The 21,863-nt window shown below is 37.0% G+C and overlaps 1 protein-coding gene across 1 annotated transcript; it reads right to left on the reverse strand.

The window, feature by feature from the left end:
* Positions 1-2,473: 2,473 nt before the first annotated feature.
* Positions 2,474-4,104, reverse strand: dunk (disrupted underground network). The gene is made up of 2 exons (XM_073991725.1): positions 4,012-4,104; positions 2,474-3,948 (listed from the first exon to the last, which is right to left on the reverse strand). The coding sequence occupies exon 2, from the start codon at positions 3,262-3,264 to the stop codon at positions 2,704-2,706; it is 561 nt and encodes a 186-aa protein (XP_073847826.1). The 5' UTR covers positions 3,265-3,948; positions 4,012-4,104; the 3' UTR covers positions 2,474-2,703.
* Between the last annotated feature and the right edge of the window lie 17,759 nt (positions 4,105-21,863).

The following is a 21,863-nucleotide window of genomic DNA, read 5'->3' on the forward strand; positions in this document are numbered from 1 at the left end:
GGTCTTCGTCATATTTTATCCAAACTTAGTTTCATGGGGCAATACCGGACCACAACTTCCGGCGCTTTTCTCCCAATAAAATGTCACTACAATGCTAGGACGATATCACTTGAATTGGTCAACCAATTTGGTCCAAACTTTGGTTCTCCTAATATTTTGTCAAAAATTTAGTTTAACTTCTAAAATGGCCCATATCGGTCCTCCCTAAGGGTACATCCCCCACAACCGATTTGGTCTAAAACTTGGCCTTCGTCATATTTTGTCCAAACCTTATTTCAGTTCGAAGATGGGCAATACCGGTCCACAAATTTCGGTACTTCCCCCCATATTTAAAAAATGTCACTAAAATAGAATGCACGATATCTCTTGAACGGGACAACAAATTTGCTCCAAACTTTGGATCTCCTAATATTTTGTTTAAATTTATGTTAATCATATCGGTCGTCTCCTTAGGGTACCTCCCCCACAAAAGTTCAACGTTTGTGTCTAAGTGCAGTTTAGGGTCAGTTCGAAGATTCTTTGGAAATGTATACCAATGCTGTTCGTTTTGGACCTGTTTACAGCGATATTATTTTTTTTTCTGGACAAGTCCATGTTTCCTGGAATACTGGTCCAAAATTTATACGATGACCGACTGAAATGGCTAGTGAGCGCGATATATATCGAAAAAATATTACTCCAAGAATAAGATCCACTTCCATAATGGACTATGTCGGCCCATTCCTTTAAGTACTTCCTTCGCAACACTTATGATCTTAAATCCGAATCCACATTTTTGTCGGCAAGTTCAAATGTTCAAAAAGGGCCACAAAATTCTGAAGAGACCCTAAATACATTCGATCTGCCCGTAGATGAAAGTTTCACTTCACATTGGCTGAGGGTATATCTCTGTCGGCAAAGCCGACTGACACATTTTTACTTGGTTTTATTAATTTCTCGTTGGAGTCGAGCTTAATGACCTAAGATTTTTTGCAAGTGAAAAAGGAAAGCCGAAGATTCGAAGCCACACAACTAATGGCGGTTGTGTGGGTTCGAAACTTCGGATTGTGACCTGTTTCGCTGTTGGTAGCAGCTTATCACACATATCGGCTGTGGGGTGGCTTCTCTGTCACCAAACTTTTCATTTTTCAACTGCAAGTTGTTTTTTTACAGTGATGAGCTTTTTTCTCATTCAGCCTGTGTGGCTTCCACGACAAACATTTTAATGCAGCCTTCGTAAATTATGAGTTTGGCTCTGAACGCGAAAATGTGAGCTCAAATCCCAGCCTGGCTCAAGCTGATTTTATTTATTTCACTTGCAACAATATTTGGTCATTAAGCTCGACTCCAACGAGAAATTAACAAAGTTATTTTCATTTTCCACGGACAAGGCAGCATTTTTGCATCAGAACCAATAATTATCGTGTACGAGGGTCACTAAAAACCTTATGCCCTAGGCAACACGCAGTGTCGACAGGCGTCATTTGACATTTTTTTGGAAAGTTTAACAGTTTGATTTCACATAGATCATGTGTTTAGTTCTTTACAGTGACCCGAAAAAATCACTTTATAAAAAATGGAATTTACTTGTGAACATTTTCGTCCGATAATTTTTCAACACTTTCGACGTGGATAATCACGACAAGAGTGCATTGATCAAATTAAATCTTTGTATGTCGATAAAGGACCATACTATAGCACTATGAAAAACTGGTTTACTGAATTCAATCGTGGCCAACACTCACCAATAAAAGAGGTCGTCCAAAAAACGGCCGTTGTGCCAGAAAAAATAAGCCGATCGGAGCAGGAAATTTCGAAAAAATACGATCGCGGTGTTTCAAAAGACGTTTATAAGATGGATCCAGGTGACGAATCATGGAACTATGCGTGTGAACTCGAAAAATAACAACAATCGCCAGAAGATGCTGTAAAAACGTTAAAAAAACATGTTTTGAAGGTGTCTCAATCAAGCCACTGTAAACAACCCAACACATGGTCGTATGTCAAACTGTCCTGAGTGCTCTTTGTCTAAAAATTGTCGAACTTTCCGAAAAAAAATAAAAAAATAAATAAAATGTCAAATAACGCCTGGCGAAACTGCGTGTTGCCTTGACCAGAAGGGTTTTTAGTGACCCTCGTAGCACAGTGTTATCCATGATAATGATAATGAATGAAATGTCGCCAACATTACACTTAGGGGTATTTTGCCACCGTTGGCATTTGAATCGAAACGCAGATCTTCTAAGTTCAAGGTGGGTGTGCATAGCGTTGCACCACGGTGGCACCCGTTTTGGCAGTAATGCAGTAAAAACCAAGTCTTCGATATAATGATAAACCTGGTGATGATGTATCAAATTCGAAAGAGCCCAAAAGTTCGGCGCATCCAATGGTCTTCGGCTTAATTCCGCATCCATCTTTAAAAAAAATTAATTAAAAATGCTGCACATTTATTCTTTCCCATATGCCAATCCCCAAATAAAAAAGAAAAAAATAATTAAATTTATAATATTTTTATTTCTTTAAATAAATAACATGAACAAATATTGATAAAAATAACTATAAAATATACATTTTTTTAAAAAATAAATAATTTTTACAATCAGTTAAAAATAGTCAAAATAAACAGCAATAAGGCATTAGTTAACGATCCAGAATTCAATTCCAGATTAAATTGTCAATCAATTATTTACAATTTTAGGCAACTTCAAATCCAATGGAATTGGATTAATGTTTGTTATTCGAACGTTTTGAAAAACCTTGACGCATCAATGTAATTAAACGTTTCTTTAACGATTTCTTTTTAACAATTTCGGCGGTAGCATTACCAGAATCCTGAGAACATTCCTCAGTTGATTCTTCCTCCGAACATTCAGATGTCATTGTTGAGGATACTTTTGTTGATTCTAAATTCTCCAATGGGGAACATAATTGTTCAACAAATGATTCCACTTCAGTTTCGTCCATTTGATAGTAATCATCGGAGGTCATAGATTCCATACCTTCATCTTCACTTTCTGATGAGTTATTTGCGCTGAAATAACAAGGAATTTCCTTTTCTTCAATATCGTCGGCTTCATATTCTGGATGATCGGCAGACGACAGTGTTGATGAACAGCTGGATGGATATTGTTGTTCCAGATATCTTAAAGTTTCTATTAAACGTTGGGCTTGTTTTTGTAAACGCATTTTGTGTTTCTTCTTTTCCATGTTACTGATTTTCTCTAAACTTTCAATAAATAGACGCAAATCGCTGCTGGAGAAATTTTCGCAATTTACTGAAGCCATGTCTTTTGCGTTTTGTGTCGTTTGTTTGTTGCTTGACAAAGAGAAGATTGTTGAATGATGACTCTCTCAGATTTTGGCTTACATTTATATGCAACTCAGGTAATTATGCAGGTCCGAAGAAATCAACCTGCAACTCTTCCACCCAAGAAAACTACCTGTTGCATATGATTGGCGATCCCTAATTGTGTAGCTTTAGTTTGTAAACAAAGTCATAAAAGTTTGTGGATTTTTATATGACCCACTTGTGCAAATGTCAGGTAGTTTATGATGCTGCAGAATGTCACACGTGTTGCGTATTTACCTGTTCTTATTAGAAAATCATATTCTAATACTGTGGGTTATTATCCTGCGTAATGTCCTACGTGACTTGTAGTGCATTTGCATGGGATCCAAGTTTACCTGTTCTTATTAGAAACGGATATTGATGGACAATTGGAAAACATTTACAGGAAGGGAAATTCATATAAATCTTGTTTATCCTGTCCTCATGATTATATTTAATATTGTACGGTAGTTGTTGTTAATATTCTTATTTTAAATAAGTTCGCATGCTCGACTAGTGTTAACATTTTTTCTGCTTAAAATCTAAAAATCTATGTTGTTTTTCGATTATGGAAAAATCGCCATTTCATGACCGTATGTATATTTTTACCAAACATTTTTCATAGCTAACGTCGAAACAGACTTTGGAACCATTTTTATAGTATTTCTTGTAGACTACTACTGATTTTAATAGACTCTAAATACCTTCTACTAACTTCATTAAGCAACAATATGGTTTTCAGTTTCAACAGGAAAATATACCAAATTACACCGACAATAAACCAAACACAAACCAACACAAATCCCTGTTATTTTTTGCCAAACAAATGCTGTTGCTCTGCTACCGTTGATGAGAATTTTTTTGTTTTGCTTTTTTTTCAAAGCGTCAATGTTTGGTTTCAAATTTCCATTAACAATAACAAAAGTGAGCTTTTTTATTTGAATGCAGAGCTACTTAGTGACACTAAAATAATAGCAAAACAAAAATGAAAAAAAACTTCATTCATCCGATTTCAAATGTAAACAATAATTTCAATATAAAAAATTATGTAAAGCAACTGAACGTATATAGGCGGCGGCGTAGAGGGGCACAACGGACACCCCCTTCAAACAATACAAAGCTGTTGTTTGACAATTTCCGTTTTGTAGAATAATGACACCATGCCACACAAATCATTTTTTATCATAATTTAATTTTAAAATTGTTCATACAATGCATTTATATGGAATTTATTTAGTTGTTTTCTGAAGTGAAGGTTAGACTGAAACCATTTCTAAATTAACGGCAAAACCAATTTAGAGACATATAAACTTGTGTATGCATCCCAACGGCTCGCGCTACACACTACACAACAACAAAACAAGTAATAACGGCGTTAAGTTCGGCCGGGCCGAACTTTTTAAAGTATATACTGTGTTGAAGTATAAAGAAAAGGAGTAAAAGGTTCCTGCTTCATTGAACGCAGCACATAAAGTATGATCTGACCAGAGATATAGTCAGAAATGCATCTCGGCGCCATGGGTTGGGAGGAGAGGGGGTTGATAGAGCACAACGGACAAAATTTGATATTTTGTCAGTAATAATATAATAATTGTTCCACAAACAACCCCCATGGGACAAGGGAGACTTCTCTCACATCAATGAGTGCACCCCGATTCATATTAGCTAAATGATATGGGACCTATTGCTTATTGCCGAGTCCGAACGGCGTGTCCTAAGACACCACTTGTAGAGAAGTTTTACATGGCTGAAATACTCAGGAAATTTCGCCAACATCACTGAGAGTAATTTTGCCACCGTTGAAAAATTTTGTGTTGCCTGGCAAGGAAATGGAACCAACGGCCTTCAGCGTGCTAGGCGGGTGTGCATACCATTGCACCACAGTGGCACCCACATATATATTTTGTGAATAAAATATACAAAAAATGTCTAAAACAAGTAAAAAAGTATTAGTCGACTTTGCCGACAGAGATATACCCTCAGCTTATGTGAACTGAAACTTGCATCTACGGACAGATCGAATGTATTTAGGGTCTTTTCAGAATTTTGTGGCCCCTTTTTGACATTTGAACTTGCCGACAAAAATGTGGATTAGGATTGAAGTTCGAAAGTGTTGAAGAAATGGACCGACATAGTCTATTATGGACGTGAATATTTTTTTTGTCATATCTTTTCGATAGATAAGCGCCCACTGGTCATTGTATAACTTCTGGACTTTGTGGGGGGAGGTACCCTAAGGAGAGAGCCGATATGAGCCATTTTAGAAGGTAAATTAAATTTGGACATAATATTTTGAGATCCCAAGTTTGGACCAAATTGGTTGCCCCGTTCAAGAGATGTCGTGCATACCATTTTAGTGATATTTTTGAAATATTGGGGGCAAAGTACCGGAATTTGTGGACCGGTATTGCCCATCTTCGAAATAAAACTAAGTGTTGACAACATATGACGAAGGCCAAATTTTGGACCAAATCGGTTGATCAGTTCGAGAGTTGTCGTGCTCTCCATCTACTACATATGGTTCCATAAGGGTTTTTTACAGCTTTCGGACTGCTTTCTCAAGAAGTATGGCCTTGCCCCTGAAAAAAGTTTTACCGTTATAATGGAGGCAGCGAATGCAAGTTGCTGCAACAAAAATCAAACTGATTCTAGGAGTAGGTCTTAAAGTGAACTTATCTCAAATTTTGTATGGGAGGTACCCGAAGAAGTGGACAAATATAGTCCATATTCGAACCTGATATATATCTGTTACATATATTCGGAGGTGTAAAGTATGGACCAAATCGATCACTCTCTTTAAGAGTTATCGTGACCACAATTTTTCCGAACATTTTTTTAACTTTTGTGGGGGAGGTACCTAAAGCAGTGGACCGATATGGCTTATCCTCGAACATAAACTATGTTCGTACAAAATAATACGAAGACCAAATTGTGGACCGAATCGGCAAATTAGTTCGAGAGTTATCTTGCTCTCCAACCACTACAGACGGTGTCACAAGGGCTTTTTACACTTTTCAGGCTATTTTTTCAAGAGGTATGAACTTGCCCCTGATGAAACTTGTACCATCGTATATAGGTCAGTGAATGCAGGTTGCTACAGCAAAAATCAGAGCCATTTGAGAGCAGATCCTAAATTGAACTTTTCCGAAATTTTGTGTGGGAGTGGACCGATAGAGTCAATATTGGAACCTCATCTATGTCTGGTAGAAATTCCACGATGTGCAAAGTATCGACCAAATCGGTTACTCCCTTCAAGAGTTATCGTGCGCACAAATTTTACGAACATTATCGAACTTTTGTGGGGGAGGTACCGGAAAAAGTGAACCGATATAACCCATCTTCGAACTTAAACTAAGTTTGGACAAAATATTACGATACCCAGAATTTGGTTCGAATCGGTCGGTCCGTTCGAGAGTTATTGTGCGCACCAGCCAGCCAGACAGACAGACGGACAGACATTGATAAATCGACTCCAAATTGTCTGAAATGGATTTCGTCCAAACATACTTGGGGTCTAAACCCATTATTTCGATGAGGCACATTTTGCCCGCATGAAAGTGTATATACCCTCCTCGTTAGCATAAATGCTGAGGGTATAAAATTCCATTTCGTAAGTGGCCGGGGCCTCCCTGGCTACGTCGGTGAACTGACAATGAAACAAAAGCTGGACATCGCAAAACGACAACTTGCCCACTTGCTTATAAAACATTTCCAGCGTATTGTTTGAACCAATACAGAAGTGAAGTAAGAATGTTGAGGCTTTTGGCCATCACACAATAACATGTGCGAATGTATGAGTGAAAAAAACATCAGCCAAATTATGTTTATAGTTTGTTTTTGTTGAAAAAAAAAACTCTGTGGTATCGCTCCATACACTGTCTTTGCAAAGAAGAGTCTTCAGACCAGCAACCGGCGAGCTCGCGAGCAAGCAAAGAGAGTTTCTCTCTTCACTCACACAATTTAACTCATTAAAACACGATGCACTCACACAAAGACAAAGTGTTTGATTAAATTTTTGTTGTTGTACGTCGACATCGCACGAAATGCTTTTTCCTTCTCCAAAACCTCTTTTGGAAGTAAGCTTTTGAGATCTTTACTAGCGGGTATCAGTTAATGTCATCTTACAAAGACGAATGAGCTTTGCGGGAATACAAAAAAAAAAAAACAAGTAAAAAAGTATCAGTCGGCTTTGCCGACAGACATATACCCTCAGCATGTGTGGATTTAAATACTTTTTTCCCAAGAAAACTTATGTATGTATTTAGAGGGGTTTTCAAAATTTTGGGCATATGAAACGATATGGATTGGAGTAAAGCTCAAAAATTTGAGGGGGATATCGCTAGATAGGACTTTTGTACCATACTTGCCTACGAAAAACATAATATCGCTGTAAATAGGGCCGTTAGGGAAACTTCGATAAACATTTTCAAAGGATCCGCGAACAGACTCCTAACCACAAAAAAAAATTTTGAACATTTGTGTTGGTAGTACCCCAAGAATTGGACCGATAGGGCCCATAAACTACATAAAGTTTGGATCAAATCGGTTCCTTCGTTTATGAGATATCGCGCGTACCATTTTAGCGAATATGTTCGAACTTTTGTGGGAGAGGTACCGGAGGGAGTGGACCTTACCTTCGAATTTCATTTAATATTCGAAGAAATATTACGATATTCAAAGTGTGGAAGAACGCGGTATTCGGTTCGAGCTCTCCAGCCACTACATATGGTGATAGGTGTTTTTTACACCTTTCGAGCTGTTTTCTCAAGAAGTATGGACTTGAAAAAAAAAAAACATTTACCATCGTAATTGAGGCAGCGAATGCAACAGAAATCAAAGTGATTCAAGAACAGGTCTTAAGGTGAACTTATCCGAGGTACTCGAAGGAGTGGTCCAGTGAACCAGTCCATATTCGAACGTGATCTATATCTTGTAGACATATTAGGATGTGTAAAGTAGGGACCAAATCTTTCACTTCCTTCAAGATTTATCGTGGGAACAATTTTTCCGAACATTTTTGAACTTTTGTGGGGGAGGTACTTGAAGGAGTGGACCGATATGGCTTATCTTCGAACTTAAACTTAGTTTGGACAAAATATACCGACGTATGGGGGGCAGTGAATACAAGAATCTGCAACAAAAAGCAAAACGATTCGAAAGCAGGTCCTAAACTGAACTTTTCCGAAATTTTGTGTGGGAGATACCCGAAAGAGTGCACCGATTGAGTCCATATTGGAACCTCATCTAAGTCCGGTAGAAGTTTCACGATGTGCAAAGTATGGATCAAATCGGTTACTTCCTTCAAGAGTTATCGTGTGCACAAATTTTCCGAACATTTTCGAAGTTTTGTGGGGGAAGTACCGGAAGGAGTGGACCGATATAACCCATTTGTGAACTTAAAATAAGTATGGACAAAATGTTACGAAAGCCAAATTTTGGACCTAATCGGTTGATCCTGTCGAGAGTTATCGTACGATCTTTCAGAAGAAAAAATCTACCAAAAAATGTTTGGTAGTTTTCTTGGAAAAAAATTCATGAAAAATTACCATTTTAGACTTTACAAGTGGGGTCACCCCTTAAATGGGGGGCTATACCAAAACGTGGAATCAACCGAATCAACCGATTTGGTCCAAAATTTTGCCCTAGGAATATTTTGTTCAAACTTAGTTTAGTTTGAAGACAGGCAAAATCGGTCAACACCCCCAACAAAATAAAGTTCTTAAGTAAAGTTCGAATATGGACTATATCGGTACATCCAACACAAAATTTCGGAAAAGTGCTGTTTACGACCAGTATCGAATCGCTTTGATTTTTGTTATAGCCACTTGAATGTGCTGTCCCCACTACTACAAAACAAGTTTTTTTACTGTACTGGCTGGCCTTCATAATAAGATGTAGATGTATACCGGCCCACTCCTTCTTCCTCTGCGTTATACGGTGACAAGCTGAAATTACTGGGGTCGCGCTATCTATCGAAAAAAAGACCATGGAATGGACCATGCCGATACATTCCTACTTTCTCCGCAACACTTTTTTGCATTAATCCAAATATATACTTTTGTCGGCAAGTTTGTACGTCCAAAACGGGCCACGAAATCTGAATACCTCCTAAATACACAATTATTGGGAAAATGATTTTGATTGTGTAACCGTTAGTTGATCTGCACATAGAATGTACGTTTCGATTCACAAAGGCTGAGTGTATATCTATGTATGTCGACAAAGCCGACTGATACTTTTTTATACCCTCAGCATTTATGCTAACGAGGGTATATCGGCCTTTTTGTAGAAAATTTACTTCTGTTGAAACTGAGGTATGGGGCATTTAGGTAAAATAAACTGTTTTAGCACGATTCACCGATGGATTTCTTAAAATTATAATTTGAGCGGAAGCTGTGGTCATATTAATGTAAAAAAATAGAAAAAAATCGTTGAAGGAAACGGGTTTTTTTAAGTCAATTTTCAATTAGTGGCTTTACAATACAATGTAGAGTATAATGTTCATAGAAGAAGTTAAAGAATACACTTCAGAGATGATGTTTCTAATGTATGTTTTTTTTTAATATAACCACTGCATCAATCTCAAACGGATGCTGACATTTTGAAGACTGAAAAATTTGGTTTTTTGAATTTTTGCTCTAATCGGAACGCGCAACTGTACTCGTTTAAAAACTGATTATGAGATTGTAGTACTCGCGATTACGCATTTTTTGATGTATAACTCGGGCGTGTAGCCAAAGGTTCACAACAATCTCAGCTTAAAGTCGAAATTTTTGTGCGTATTTTTTTTTTAAAAACAGTTTTTTGGATTCAAAACTTACAAATGCTTTTCGATTTCAGTGGAAACCCGCGTGAATTTAGTTTTTTTACGTTCTGAATCTAACAAGCCTTTGCGCGTCTAAATCCATCCACTATATCGGCGGATATGATACCCCTCAAATTTCGAATATATGCAAAAAATATTTTTGAAAATATCGCGTATTTAGACGCGTTTTAGATGTGTTATTCCTACTTAGATAAATAGAGCGAAACGCATATTTAAAATGTGTGAAAACAGATATTGAAAAACGTTCGCGAATCCGGAGATATAATATATTTTTTCTAAAAACTGAGTGCGATGCTACATCCACGGTTCTTGATGGATCGCATTGAAATGACATAGGATGATGTATTTTTTAATGATGATCATTGAAATCGGATGCGCATAAAATGCAAATGTACTTCGTGGAAATTATGGGCATTTTACTGTTTTTGCACCCTAACATGCAACTGATGCTACATCGTGGTCGTCAAATGGAATTTCACAAAGTGTATATCAAATAAGAGGGATTGATTCGCTGTTTTGGAAAATCGGATGCGCATCTTGTGATTTCCACTATTACGCGGTTTCTATGCGTTTCAAATGTTGTAATATTCAATATAACATTATTTTAATGTTATGCCACAATTGGAATTCCTTGTGATTTAATATAATGTTCTAAAAATATTCGCCAATAGGAAAACTATAAGTAAAAAAGTTGTTGCAACGGAATATCTTCATTATTGCGTGAAATTTGGACAAAAATGACGAAGAACTCAATCATTTTTTCTTCAACATTTCCTATAAAACCATAAAAAATAAAATTAGAATAACATAATTTATATTTTTTTCGTCACATTTTCATTGTATTTTTGCAAATAACACGAATACTATAGCTCCAAACTTCACGACTTAGGTTTCATTTTATTCCTCACAATGCACGATGGGGCCAATAGCAGGTTTTCGAGGCAAAAAGTCAATTTTTGAAGTGAACAATTTGAAAAAAAATATAACGGATTTCGATTGCCAACACTCTGAATCACTAAAAATAAAAAATAAATCAATCTGGTAACATCACATAGCGACATACTGGTCTGGCAATGGTGACATATTTCCTTATGCATCATTTTCCGACATTCATTATAAATAAGTAGTGAAAGCATTTTAGGCGCCAAAAAGAACATTTCAACATTTTTATATTTTTTAAACATGGAAAGCTCTTCAATGGGTATGTAAAATAAGATAGTGTTAACAAATAATAAAAATTTTATGTGTGGTAAATGTATTTTTGAGTTAAGATGTTATGTCTTTTTTGGAGTATTTTGCTTTGTTATCCATGTGTTCTGTGGAGTATAACTTTTGAGATCTAGGTAGATCTAGGATATTATATACATATATGTGGTGAAAGGTATTAATGTGTACTATCATTTTCTGAAAAAATTAGCTGTGCCCATCTGCGCCTTTTCATAAAAATCTGATTTCAGATGTCGTAATACTTAAAAATATGGACATTTTTATGTTTTGGTTGGCGAATAATCGGAAACCCATTAATGTTATCAATTGGATTTCGGAAAAATTTAATAGACGTATATAATAATATATAAATTCAAAGATATAGCAGACAAACTTTGGCTTTTGTGGCGGAATCTTAGCCGATTTTTTATTAAATTTGGAACCTTTTTTTATTAACTTATAACAAACCACAAAACCATGAAATTTGAACATATGTATATAAGGGAGCTATTTCTATTTCTGAACCGATTTCAATATAACTTGACGAACTTATTTGTAGTCCGAATTTCGTAACATTTTCCAATTTTTTTTCTAATTTGCATGCTTGGTCAATCATATGCCTGAAATCGGGCGAACATATACATATATTGGAGCTATATCCAATTCTGAACCGATTTCAATATGATTTGCCAAAAATGTTTCTAGACCAAAACCCGTCACACATTTCAAATTTCATCAAGATTGGACATACATAGCAGGATTGGTGCTCCAAATACCTAAAATCGGGCGAAAATATATATGGGAGCAATATCAAAATCTGAACCGATTTCAATATAACTTGGCAAACTTATTTGTAGTCCTAATTCCGTGGTATTTTCCAAATCGCATAAAAATTGGCCAGAATTTGCGTGTTTGGTCCATCAATTGCTTGAAATCGGGCGAACATATATACGGCGGCTATATGTATATATGAACCGATATGAACCAAATTTGGCATATTAGTTTCTAAGCCCATTATAAACATCTGTACAAAATTTGGAAGGTCTAGCTTGCCCCAGTGATTTGTTGCCTCGAAAACCTGTCATTGGCCCCATCGTGCAATGTCTGGATGCTGCTATAATTTTTTTATATATTTTTTTGTAAGTATAAGCGCTATTGTTTCAAAAATATGTTTGTACATACGTGAAATTATTTAACAAATTTAATTTTTCGCGAATCCATTGAAACTTTTTGAATTTTTTTTTTTTGCATATTCTCAAAGGGTGCGAATTCAGTTAACGACAATTGGATATAACATCTTACTATATTAAGCCGCGATTTTTTTAGAATTTTTTCTAATTATCATAATTAAAACGGCCATATATATTGCGCGCAACAATCAAATTTGGTAACGAAAACAGATTTGGAATGACGATTTTTTTCTTAATCTATGTACCAAAAATCATAGATGTAGTATCAACATTTTTTTTTGATTTTTTTGAAATGGAAAAGACGATTTTAGACATTTTTGCTGATATACACTTTCATACGGGCAAAATGTGCCTCATAGAAATAATGGTTTTAGACCCCAAGTATGTTTGGACAAAATCCGTTTCAGACTTAGTTAAAATTCGGAGATGGGTTATATCGGTCCTCTCCTTCAGATACCTCCTCACAAAAGTTCGAAAATGTTCGGAAAATTTGTGCGCACGATAACTCTTGAAGGGAGTAACCGATTTCGTCCATACTTTGCACATCGTGAAATTTCTACCAGACTTTGTTGAGGTTCCAATATGGACTACATCGGTCTATTCCTTCGGGTACCTTCCAAACAAAATTTCGGAGAAAGTGCAGTTTAGGACCTGCTCTCGAATCGCTATCATTTTTCCTGCAGCAACTTGTATTCGCTGCCCCCCATACGACGGTACAAGTTTCATCAGGTGCAAGTCCATACTTCCTGAGAAAATAGCATGAAAGCTGCAAAAAACCCCATGTTGGAGCGCAAGATAACTCTCGAACGGATCTGCAGATCCGGTCCAAAATTTAGCCTTCGTAATATTTTGTCCAAACTTAATTTAAGTTCGATGATAAGCTATGTCGGTCCACTCTTCCCCCACAAAAGTTCAAAAATGTTCGGAAAAATTGTGCGCACGAGAACTCTTGAATGGACTGACCGATTTGGTCCATACTTTACACATCCTAATATGTCTACCATATATAGATCAGGTTTGAATATGAACTATATTTGTCCACTTCCCACACAAAATTTCGGATAAATTCACTTTAAGGTCCGCTATCGAATCACTTTGATTTCTGTTGAGGCAACTTGCATTCGTCGGAAAGAGTTTTTTCAGAGGCAAGTCCATACATCTTGAGAAAATAAACTGAAAGGAGCAAGATAACTCTCGAACGGATCAACCGATTTGGTCCAAAATTTGGTCTTCGTCATATTTTGTCCAAACTTAGTTTCAGTTCAAAGATGGAAAATATCGGTATTTTCCCCAATATGTAGAAAAAATTTCACTAAAATGGTATGCACGATATACCTTGAACGGGGCAACCAATGTGGTCCAAACTTTTGATCTCCTAATATTTTGTCCACATTTAGTTTAACTTCTAAAATGGTCCATATCGGTCTTCTGCCCCCACAAAAGTTCCACATGCACTGTCTAGGGTCTGTTCGAAGATCCTTGGGAAATGTATACCGATGCTTTTCTTTGTGATCCTGTTTACAGCGATATTATGTTTTCCGTGGACAAAAAGATATGACCCCTGTTAGCGCCACTGTTGGCCAACTTATTAACTACACTGCGGAGAGGTGTTAGCGCCACCGTCGGTCAATTGATGAACTAATAACTAATCAATCACAGTTATCGAATTATTGTAATCTCAATTTGCAGCAACTAAAGTAAACTCATTTTAAGGTTATAAATCAACGTGATTCTAAGTCTAGAATTCAACATTAACTTAACTTTGGAACGAATTTTTAAAAATATAAAAAATTTTCGCGCTTTGTTTCAAACTAAAAAGTAACTATAATTATCAAAAAATGTGAATTTATTTATATGTATTTTAATTCTTAATATTCCACTATTAGGAATTTCAACATACAAATACATTGAATTGAATAAATCGAATTTTCTAAATTTTGTATTTGGTGTTTACAATCTTGTGAAACTGGGCGCTCGGGCAGATTCCCGCAACAAAACTTGAAATTCTTTTTACGAGAAAAGAATCTCGTTCCTACCTAACCCCAAAGAAGTGGAAGTACGGCAGGCACCATCCGGATACACCCAAAGGAAACACATCCAACCGGCCAAATTTGTAAGTCCTAAAAATGGATAATTCTTCTTTACAGGGTCAACCACCACAACACCAACCTGCTTCCAACACAAACTCACCATCTGCAGAAAACTGTTCCGTTTGTAATAAGCCGCTCTCTGGTCAGCGTGCACTTTGTCACAAGTGCCAAAAAATTTATCACATAAGTTGTGTTAAAGTAAACGACAATAACGAACCTTGCACATGCCATAATTGTAGCAATATATCTCTGCCTTCAAGCTCACCAAAATCTGTTCGAAGTCATCGCAGTAAAGCCTCGAGCGTTTCGAAAAGCTCAACCATCCGAAGGAAAGAATTAGAACTGCAGCGTCTCGAAGAAGAAAGGCAGCTTGCTAAGGAAAGAGACTCCGAATTCTTGAGAAAAAAGTATCAATTGTTACAACAAGGAGAAGAAGATGAGAAGGATGATCGTAGCTCTGTGGATATTAGCTCCGTACATGAATGGCTAAACAATCAACCCGACCCTACTAACATGCCAGAAACAACCCAAACTGGAGTGCCACCACTTAACGCACAAAATTGTGCTACAGGGAATAATGGAAATAATAGTGTAGCTTTTGACATCCCATCGTCGAGCCAAGGTGAAGTTGCAACACAATCAGCACAAAATAATACCCCACTAAACACAACAAGCACACGTTTTCAACATAAAATACCACATTCGTATTTTAATTCAACTTCATATAATAACACATTTATTAATAGACCAGATATTACAACAACGCCAACAACAGCTTGTCCACCAATCGTCTCTACAGGAGCACCTGCTAACTACATTGCCCCTCCGTCAACAACAGCTTTTCAACACACCGTTCCTTCAAGAGCACCTGCCAAAAACACTGTCCCTCCGCCAACAACATATTTTCTACCCATTGTCTCTTCAGGAGCACCTGTCAATGACTCTTTTCGTCCGCCATATTGGTCAGATCACAACAACACCACAACTTCAAACCTCACTCATCAGCAAATGTCATCACGACAAACTGTTCCCAGAGATCTACCAACTTTTACTGGCAATCCAGAAGAATGGCCCCTTTTTAGCTCCACATTCGATTGGTCTACGGAAGTATGTGGTTTAACAGATGCCGAGAACTTGATACGCCTCCAAAAAGCGCTGCGTGGAGATGCTTTGAATTCCGTACAACAGATTTTAATACACCCGTCATGTGTCCCGGCCGCACTTTCAACGCTTAAATTATTATACGGACAACCAGAAAAGATCCTCCATTCACTGAAACAAAAAATAAGATTATTACCAACAGTTAATGTAAACAAGCTGGATACAATTACCTCATTTGCGGTGCAGGTTAAAGGTCTTCAGGCCACAATAGAAGCCTGTGGCCTTCTCGATGAACTCAATAATCCATCATTGTTACAAGAATTGATTGCTAAATTGCCTTCCTATTTCCAGATTAATTGGGGAACACATAAAATGAATTTATCAAAACAAAATAAGAAAGTAAACTTAGCAGAATTCTCTGCATGGATTTTTGACATTGGTGTCTCTGCCAACAGCGTAAATATTGAGAGCAGTTCTAGCGCTGCAGCAGAGAATCTCTCACGCAGTAGACCGAAAAATGCATACATACATACTCACACTGAGCAAAGCAGAAAAAGATGTATCGTGTGCAGTGGTGACTGCAACAATGTTGCCAGCTGTGAAAAATTTAAGAAAGAGGATAGAACAAAGAAATGGAATATCGTGAGAGAATTTAATCTCTGTAAACAATGTTTACGAAAACATTTTGGCAAATGCAATAGCAACAATATCTGTGGAGTTGACAATTGTCAGTATAAACATCACTATCTTTTGCATAAACAAACAGAAAAGGCTGATCAAAGAGAAACGTCAAACGGTAATGAATCAAATAAAATGTTAATGCAAAACAGTCATACCCAGAGATGTAACACGCACAATACCTCGGGATGTAACAATTTATTTAAAATTATTCCTGTAAAAATATATGGCAATGAAAATAAATTTATAGAAACATTTGCTTTTATTGACTACGGTTCTTCAACGAGTTTGGTAGATGAGCAGATCATCAACGACTTAAATCTTTCTGGTACCTCTGAACCTTTATGTCTTAAATGGACTGGGAACGTCGAACGATATGAAAACAACTCTCGTAGACTTTGTGTAAATATCGCTGGTCCTAATAAAAAGGTTCATACTGTGGATGTTCGTACAGTAAAACATCTTTCTTTACCGAAGCAAACTCTTGATTTTGAAAAACTTGTACAAGAGTTTCCTTACTTGGCCGGATTACCTGTTAACGGTTATATTGATGCTACGCCGCGATTATTGATTGGTTTAAATAATTCCAATCTATGTGTTTACAATAATATTAAAGAAGGTAAGATCAACGAACCTGTGGCAATTCGTACCCGTCTTGGGTGGTTAGTATACGGTGCAATGAGAACTAAGTTTATAGAGCACCATCACTGTCATTCGGATGAGTGCAATAATAAAATTCTATCTGATTTAATGAAAACGTTTTACTCTTTGGAAACTGCCGGTGTAGATAGTGAAAAAACCATGATGAGTAAAGACGACGAGAAAGCCATGTCCATCTTAGAGAAGTGTACCATACAAAGAGCTGATGGACATTATGAAACATCCTTGTTGTGGCGAAACGACAATGTACAAATGCCAAACAGTTACGATATGGCACTGAAGAGGTTTACATGTTTGGAAAAGAAATTAAAAAATGATTGTAATTTAAACGATATTTTCAACAAAACCATCTCCGAATATATTTCAAAAGGCTATATAACCAAGATAGCGAATGACCGTATGACGTCAACTAAAGAAAAGAAGGTTTGGTATTTGCCAATTTTCCCAGTTTTTAATAAAAACAAGCCAGGGAAAACAAGAATCGTTTGGGATGCAGCTGCAAGAGCCCATGGTACTTCTTTAAACGATATGCTAATGAAAGGTCCAGATATGCTGTGTTCCCTTCCCTCAATTCTTATTCGTTTTCGCGAAAAAGCTATCGCGATTTGTGGTGATATAGAGCAGATGTTTCACCAGGTGTTCATTAGGGAAGAGGATCGTAATGCTCAGCGATTTCTATGGCGTGGCGAGAGCGACGGAGAACCTGACGTTTATGTTATGAACGTGATGATTTTCGGAGCATCATGTTCACCTTGCATCTCGCAGTACGTGAAAAATATTAATGCAGATAAATTTATTAGTAAATATCCGACAGCGGCAGCGGCTATAAAAAATAACCATTATGTTGATGACTATTTAGATTCTGTTGACACAGTGGAAGAGGCTATTACTTTAGCTCAAAACGTTAAGTATATTCACGGAATGGCTGGTTTCAACATAAGAAACTGGATTTGTAATAATAAAAATGTTTTGGCTGCCATGAATGATAGCAATGGTCGACAACAAAAGAGTCTTAATCTCGGGAATGAAATAGAGATAGAGAAGGTTCTTGGTGTTTTTTGGAAATCATTAGATGACACTTTCACATTTAAACTTTCACCCAATATTGCCAACAATATATTGACAGAAAACAAAGTTCCCTCAAAACGCGAATTATTAAGATTTTTGATGTCAATATACGATGCTTTAGGACTTATTGGACACTATTTAATGTACTTAAAAATAATACTGCAGGATGTATGGAGAAGCGGCGTAACATGGGATGAAGAAATACAACCCCATCACATGACAAAATGGTCTAAATGGCTATCATTCTTGCCAGAAATTAAAAACATTTCAATACCTCGATGTTACCTCCAAAAGTTTAGTGATTATAACAATGTTGATGTTCAGTTGCACACCTTTGCTGATGCCAGCGAGAATGGCTATGCAGCAGTTTCCTATTTTAGGATTTCGAATGGTAACGATGTCGTTGTGTCTCTTGTGGGTTCAAAAACCAGAGTTGCCCCACTAAGAGTAACCTCCATTCCACGTTTGGAATTAATGGCAGCAGTAATTGCGTCGCGTTTTGCCAATTGTATCAAAAAAAGTACAACTATAAAACTCAACCGAATGATCTTTTGGTCTGATTCTAAAACTGTCATCAGTTGGCTGAAGTCAGATCAAAAAATGTATCATCAATTTGTAGCCTTTCGTGTGAGTGAAATTCTCGACACTACTGATTTAGACGACTGGCGATGGATTTCTGGCAAATTAAATGTAGCAGATGAAGCGACAAAGTGGTCTAAAAGGGGCCCCGATTTATCAAATAATAGTAGATGGCAAACTGGTCCCAGTTTTTTGAAAGAAGATCCAAGTTTGTGGCCGACACAAAATGGCATAATGGCTAACGTTGAATGTGAACTTAAACAACATTTACTTCATGTAAAAGAAATTCACCACTTAGTCCAAATCGACCGTTTTTCTCAGTGGCGAAGAGCACTTAGATCGGTTGCCTATGTTATACATTATATAAACAAGCTCAAAGAGAGTACAATTCCCAATAACTTATCTCAACACGAACTAAAAAAGGCGGAGATTGTTCTTCTAAAACAAGCTCAAATGAACAACTATTTAGAAGATATAACAACGTTGAAAGGTGGTAGTAAAATTGGCAAAAGTAGCTCTCTTTATAAGCTCTCTCCTTTTCTAGACGGTGATGATGTTCTACGTATTGACGGCCGAATAGAGCATGCTGATGTTCCAGATGAATTTAAACACCCAGCAATTATGCCAAAACAAAGTTACATCACCAAGCTAATATTACTACACTTTCATGGAGAATACCATCACGGAAATCATGAAACTGCCGTGAATGAAATTCGACAACAATATTATGTGCCTCGCTTAAGAACAATGTATAAAAAAGTTATACGGACTTGCCAAATGTGCAAAGTGAGTAAGGCTGCACCAACATATCCACAAATGGCAAGGCTTCCTAGAGCTAGACTGTCGCACATGTGGCGCCCTTTACATTTACAGGGCTGGACTTTTTTGGTCCAATTTTGGTTACCGTGAATAGACACAAGGAAAAAAGATACGGTGCACTGTTCACCTGTCTTACCATTCGAGCCGTTCATATCGAAATAGTACATTCCCTAACCACCAGTTCTTGTATTTTAGCCATCCGGAATTTTATGGCCAGACGTGGTACGCCAAGGGAATTTTTCAGCGATAATGCGACCAACTTTGTTGGAGCAGAAAAGGAGCTACGCGCCGCAATAAAGGAAATAGACAGTAATGAATTTGTTCGCAATTTCACAACTGCTGCTACAAAATGGAATTTCATTCCGCCTGCTGCCCCACATATGGGCGGGGCGTGGGAACGCATGGTACGTTCCGTCAAAACAGTTTTTTACAAAATAATGCCGACGAGATCAGTCAATGATGAGACAATTCGAAGCATGATGGCAGAAGTCGAAAATATTGTAAACTCTCGACCACTTACCTACGTGCCGATAGACAACGAAAATCAGGAGGCACTAACTCCTAACCATTTACTGTTAGGGAGTTCAAATGGTATGAAGCCATTAGCTGACTACGATGACTCTAGTGTGGTTGTTAAGAATAGCTGGTTGCAATCGCAGATGTATGCCCAACATTTTTGGAAAAGATGGCTGTTAGAATATTTGCCGTCACTTACATGTCGAACTAAATGGTTCGAAAACAGTAAACCATTAAGTAAAGGCGATTTGGTTGTTGTGGTTGACCCTTCGTTCCCGAGAAATGTGTGGCCCAGAGGAAAAGTAGTGGAGACTACAGTTGCAGCTGATGGCCAAGTTCGCAGAGCGAAAATTATGACGTCTCGTGGTGTGCTAGAAAGACCAGTAACAAGATTGGCCTTACTCGACGTGGCTTCAAATAGGGAGTAGGGCTGCGAATCTTTCTTGCCATACTGCGGGGGGGGGGGGGTGTTAGCGCCACTGTTGGCCAACTTATTAACTACACTGCGGAGAGGTGTTAGCGCCACCGTCGGTCAATTGATGAACTAATAACTAATCAATCACAGTTATCGAATTATTGTAATCTCAATTTGCAGCAACTAAAGTAAACTCATTTTAAGGTTATAAATCAACGTGATTCTAAGTCTAGAATTCAACATTAACTTAACTTTGGAACGAATTTTTAAAAATATAAAAAATTTTCGCGCTTTGTTTCAAACTAAAAAGTAACTATAATTATCAAAAAATGTGAATTTATTTATATGTATTTTAATTCTTAATATTCCACTATTAGGAATTTCAACATACAAATACATTGAATTGAATAAATCGAATTTTCTAAATTTTGTATTTGGTGTTTACAATCTTGTGAAACTGGGCGCTCGGGCAGATTCCCGCAACAACCCCCATAATAAGATCAACTTCCATAATGGACTACGTCAGTCCATTCCATCAAGTACCTCATGCGCAACATTTTGAACAACATTTGGCAGGGGCTTAGAACGCTAAGACCTAGACAACATTGTCTGTTTGTTGGAGAGGACCCAGGTTCAAACCTCAGCCGGCGCAGCCGGGCTCTGCTGTGGGTTTTATTTGTTATTGTATTTTTAGGACGAGAGCCATTATTTATGAAAGTTTTTAATTAATTAATTGAATTAATCGAGCTAACATGACCCAAGGAGTTTTGTATTGACGCTGACGTTTCGTTGGAAAATTATCCATTCTTTTAAAATGCCTCTATCGCTTTCTTTCCAGCATATCTTCCAACGAAAATTTGATAAATATATCAACAATGCATTGAAATCCCAAATATGACAATAAACAGTCTGTGTGAACATTGTTTGAAATAGGTTTTGGATTTACATAATGTTCTGAAGAATTGCAGAGCACATTATTTCAAAATTTTTTGCGAAACGTTATTGCTTCAACTTCCAATAGTTTAGCTGTTACTGACCATAATTCCAGAAATTATGTAAAATGTTCAATATTTTATCAATTTTGATGCCCTAGATGGAGTTTTTCTTATGTGGTCTTTAAGTTCTACTAGTTTATGGCTACAATATTGCTAAACACAGCAAGACCAAATCCCTATTTTTTCAGAGATAAAGGCCCTATAAATTCAAGAAATGTAGAAATGTAGTTTAGATGAAGCCATAAAATCCGAACTGGATCTGACAGGGCAAAACCCAACTTGGGTCTCAATATGTAATTTCAGAAAACGCCAACTAGAAGACAGCATTTTCAGTGTAGCACAGTGTTATTATGTAATTGGTTATTCGGCTCATGTGGCTCCAAATATTTTTCTGAGTTTGTACTTGCACAGTC

Source organism: Musca autumnalis, unplaced genomic scaffold (genome assembly GCF_047663935.1).
Source record: "Musca autumnalis isolate F117 unplaced genomic scaffold, ASM4766393v1 scaffold_5, whole genome shotgun sequence".
Lineage (NCBI taxonomy): Eukaryota > Metazoa > Arthropoda > Insecta > Diptera > Muscidae > Musca > Musca autumnalis.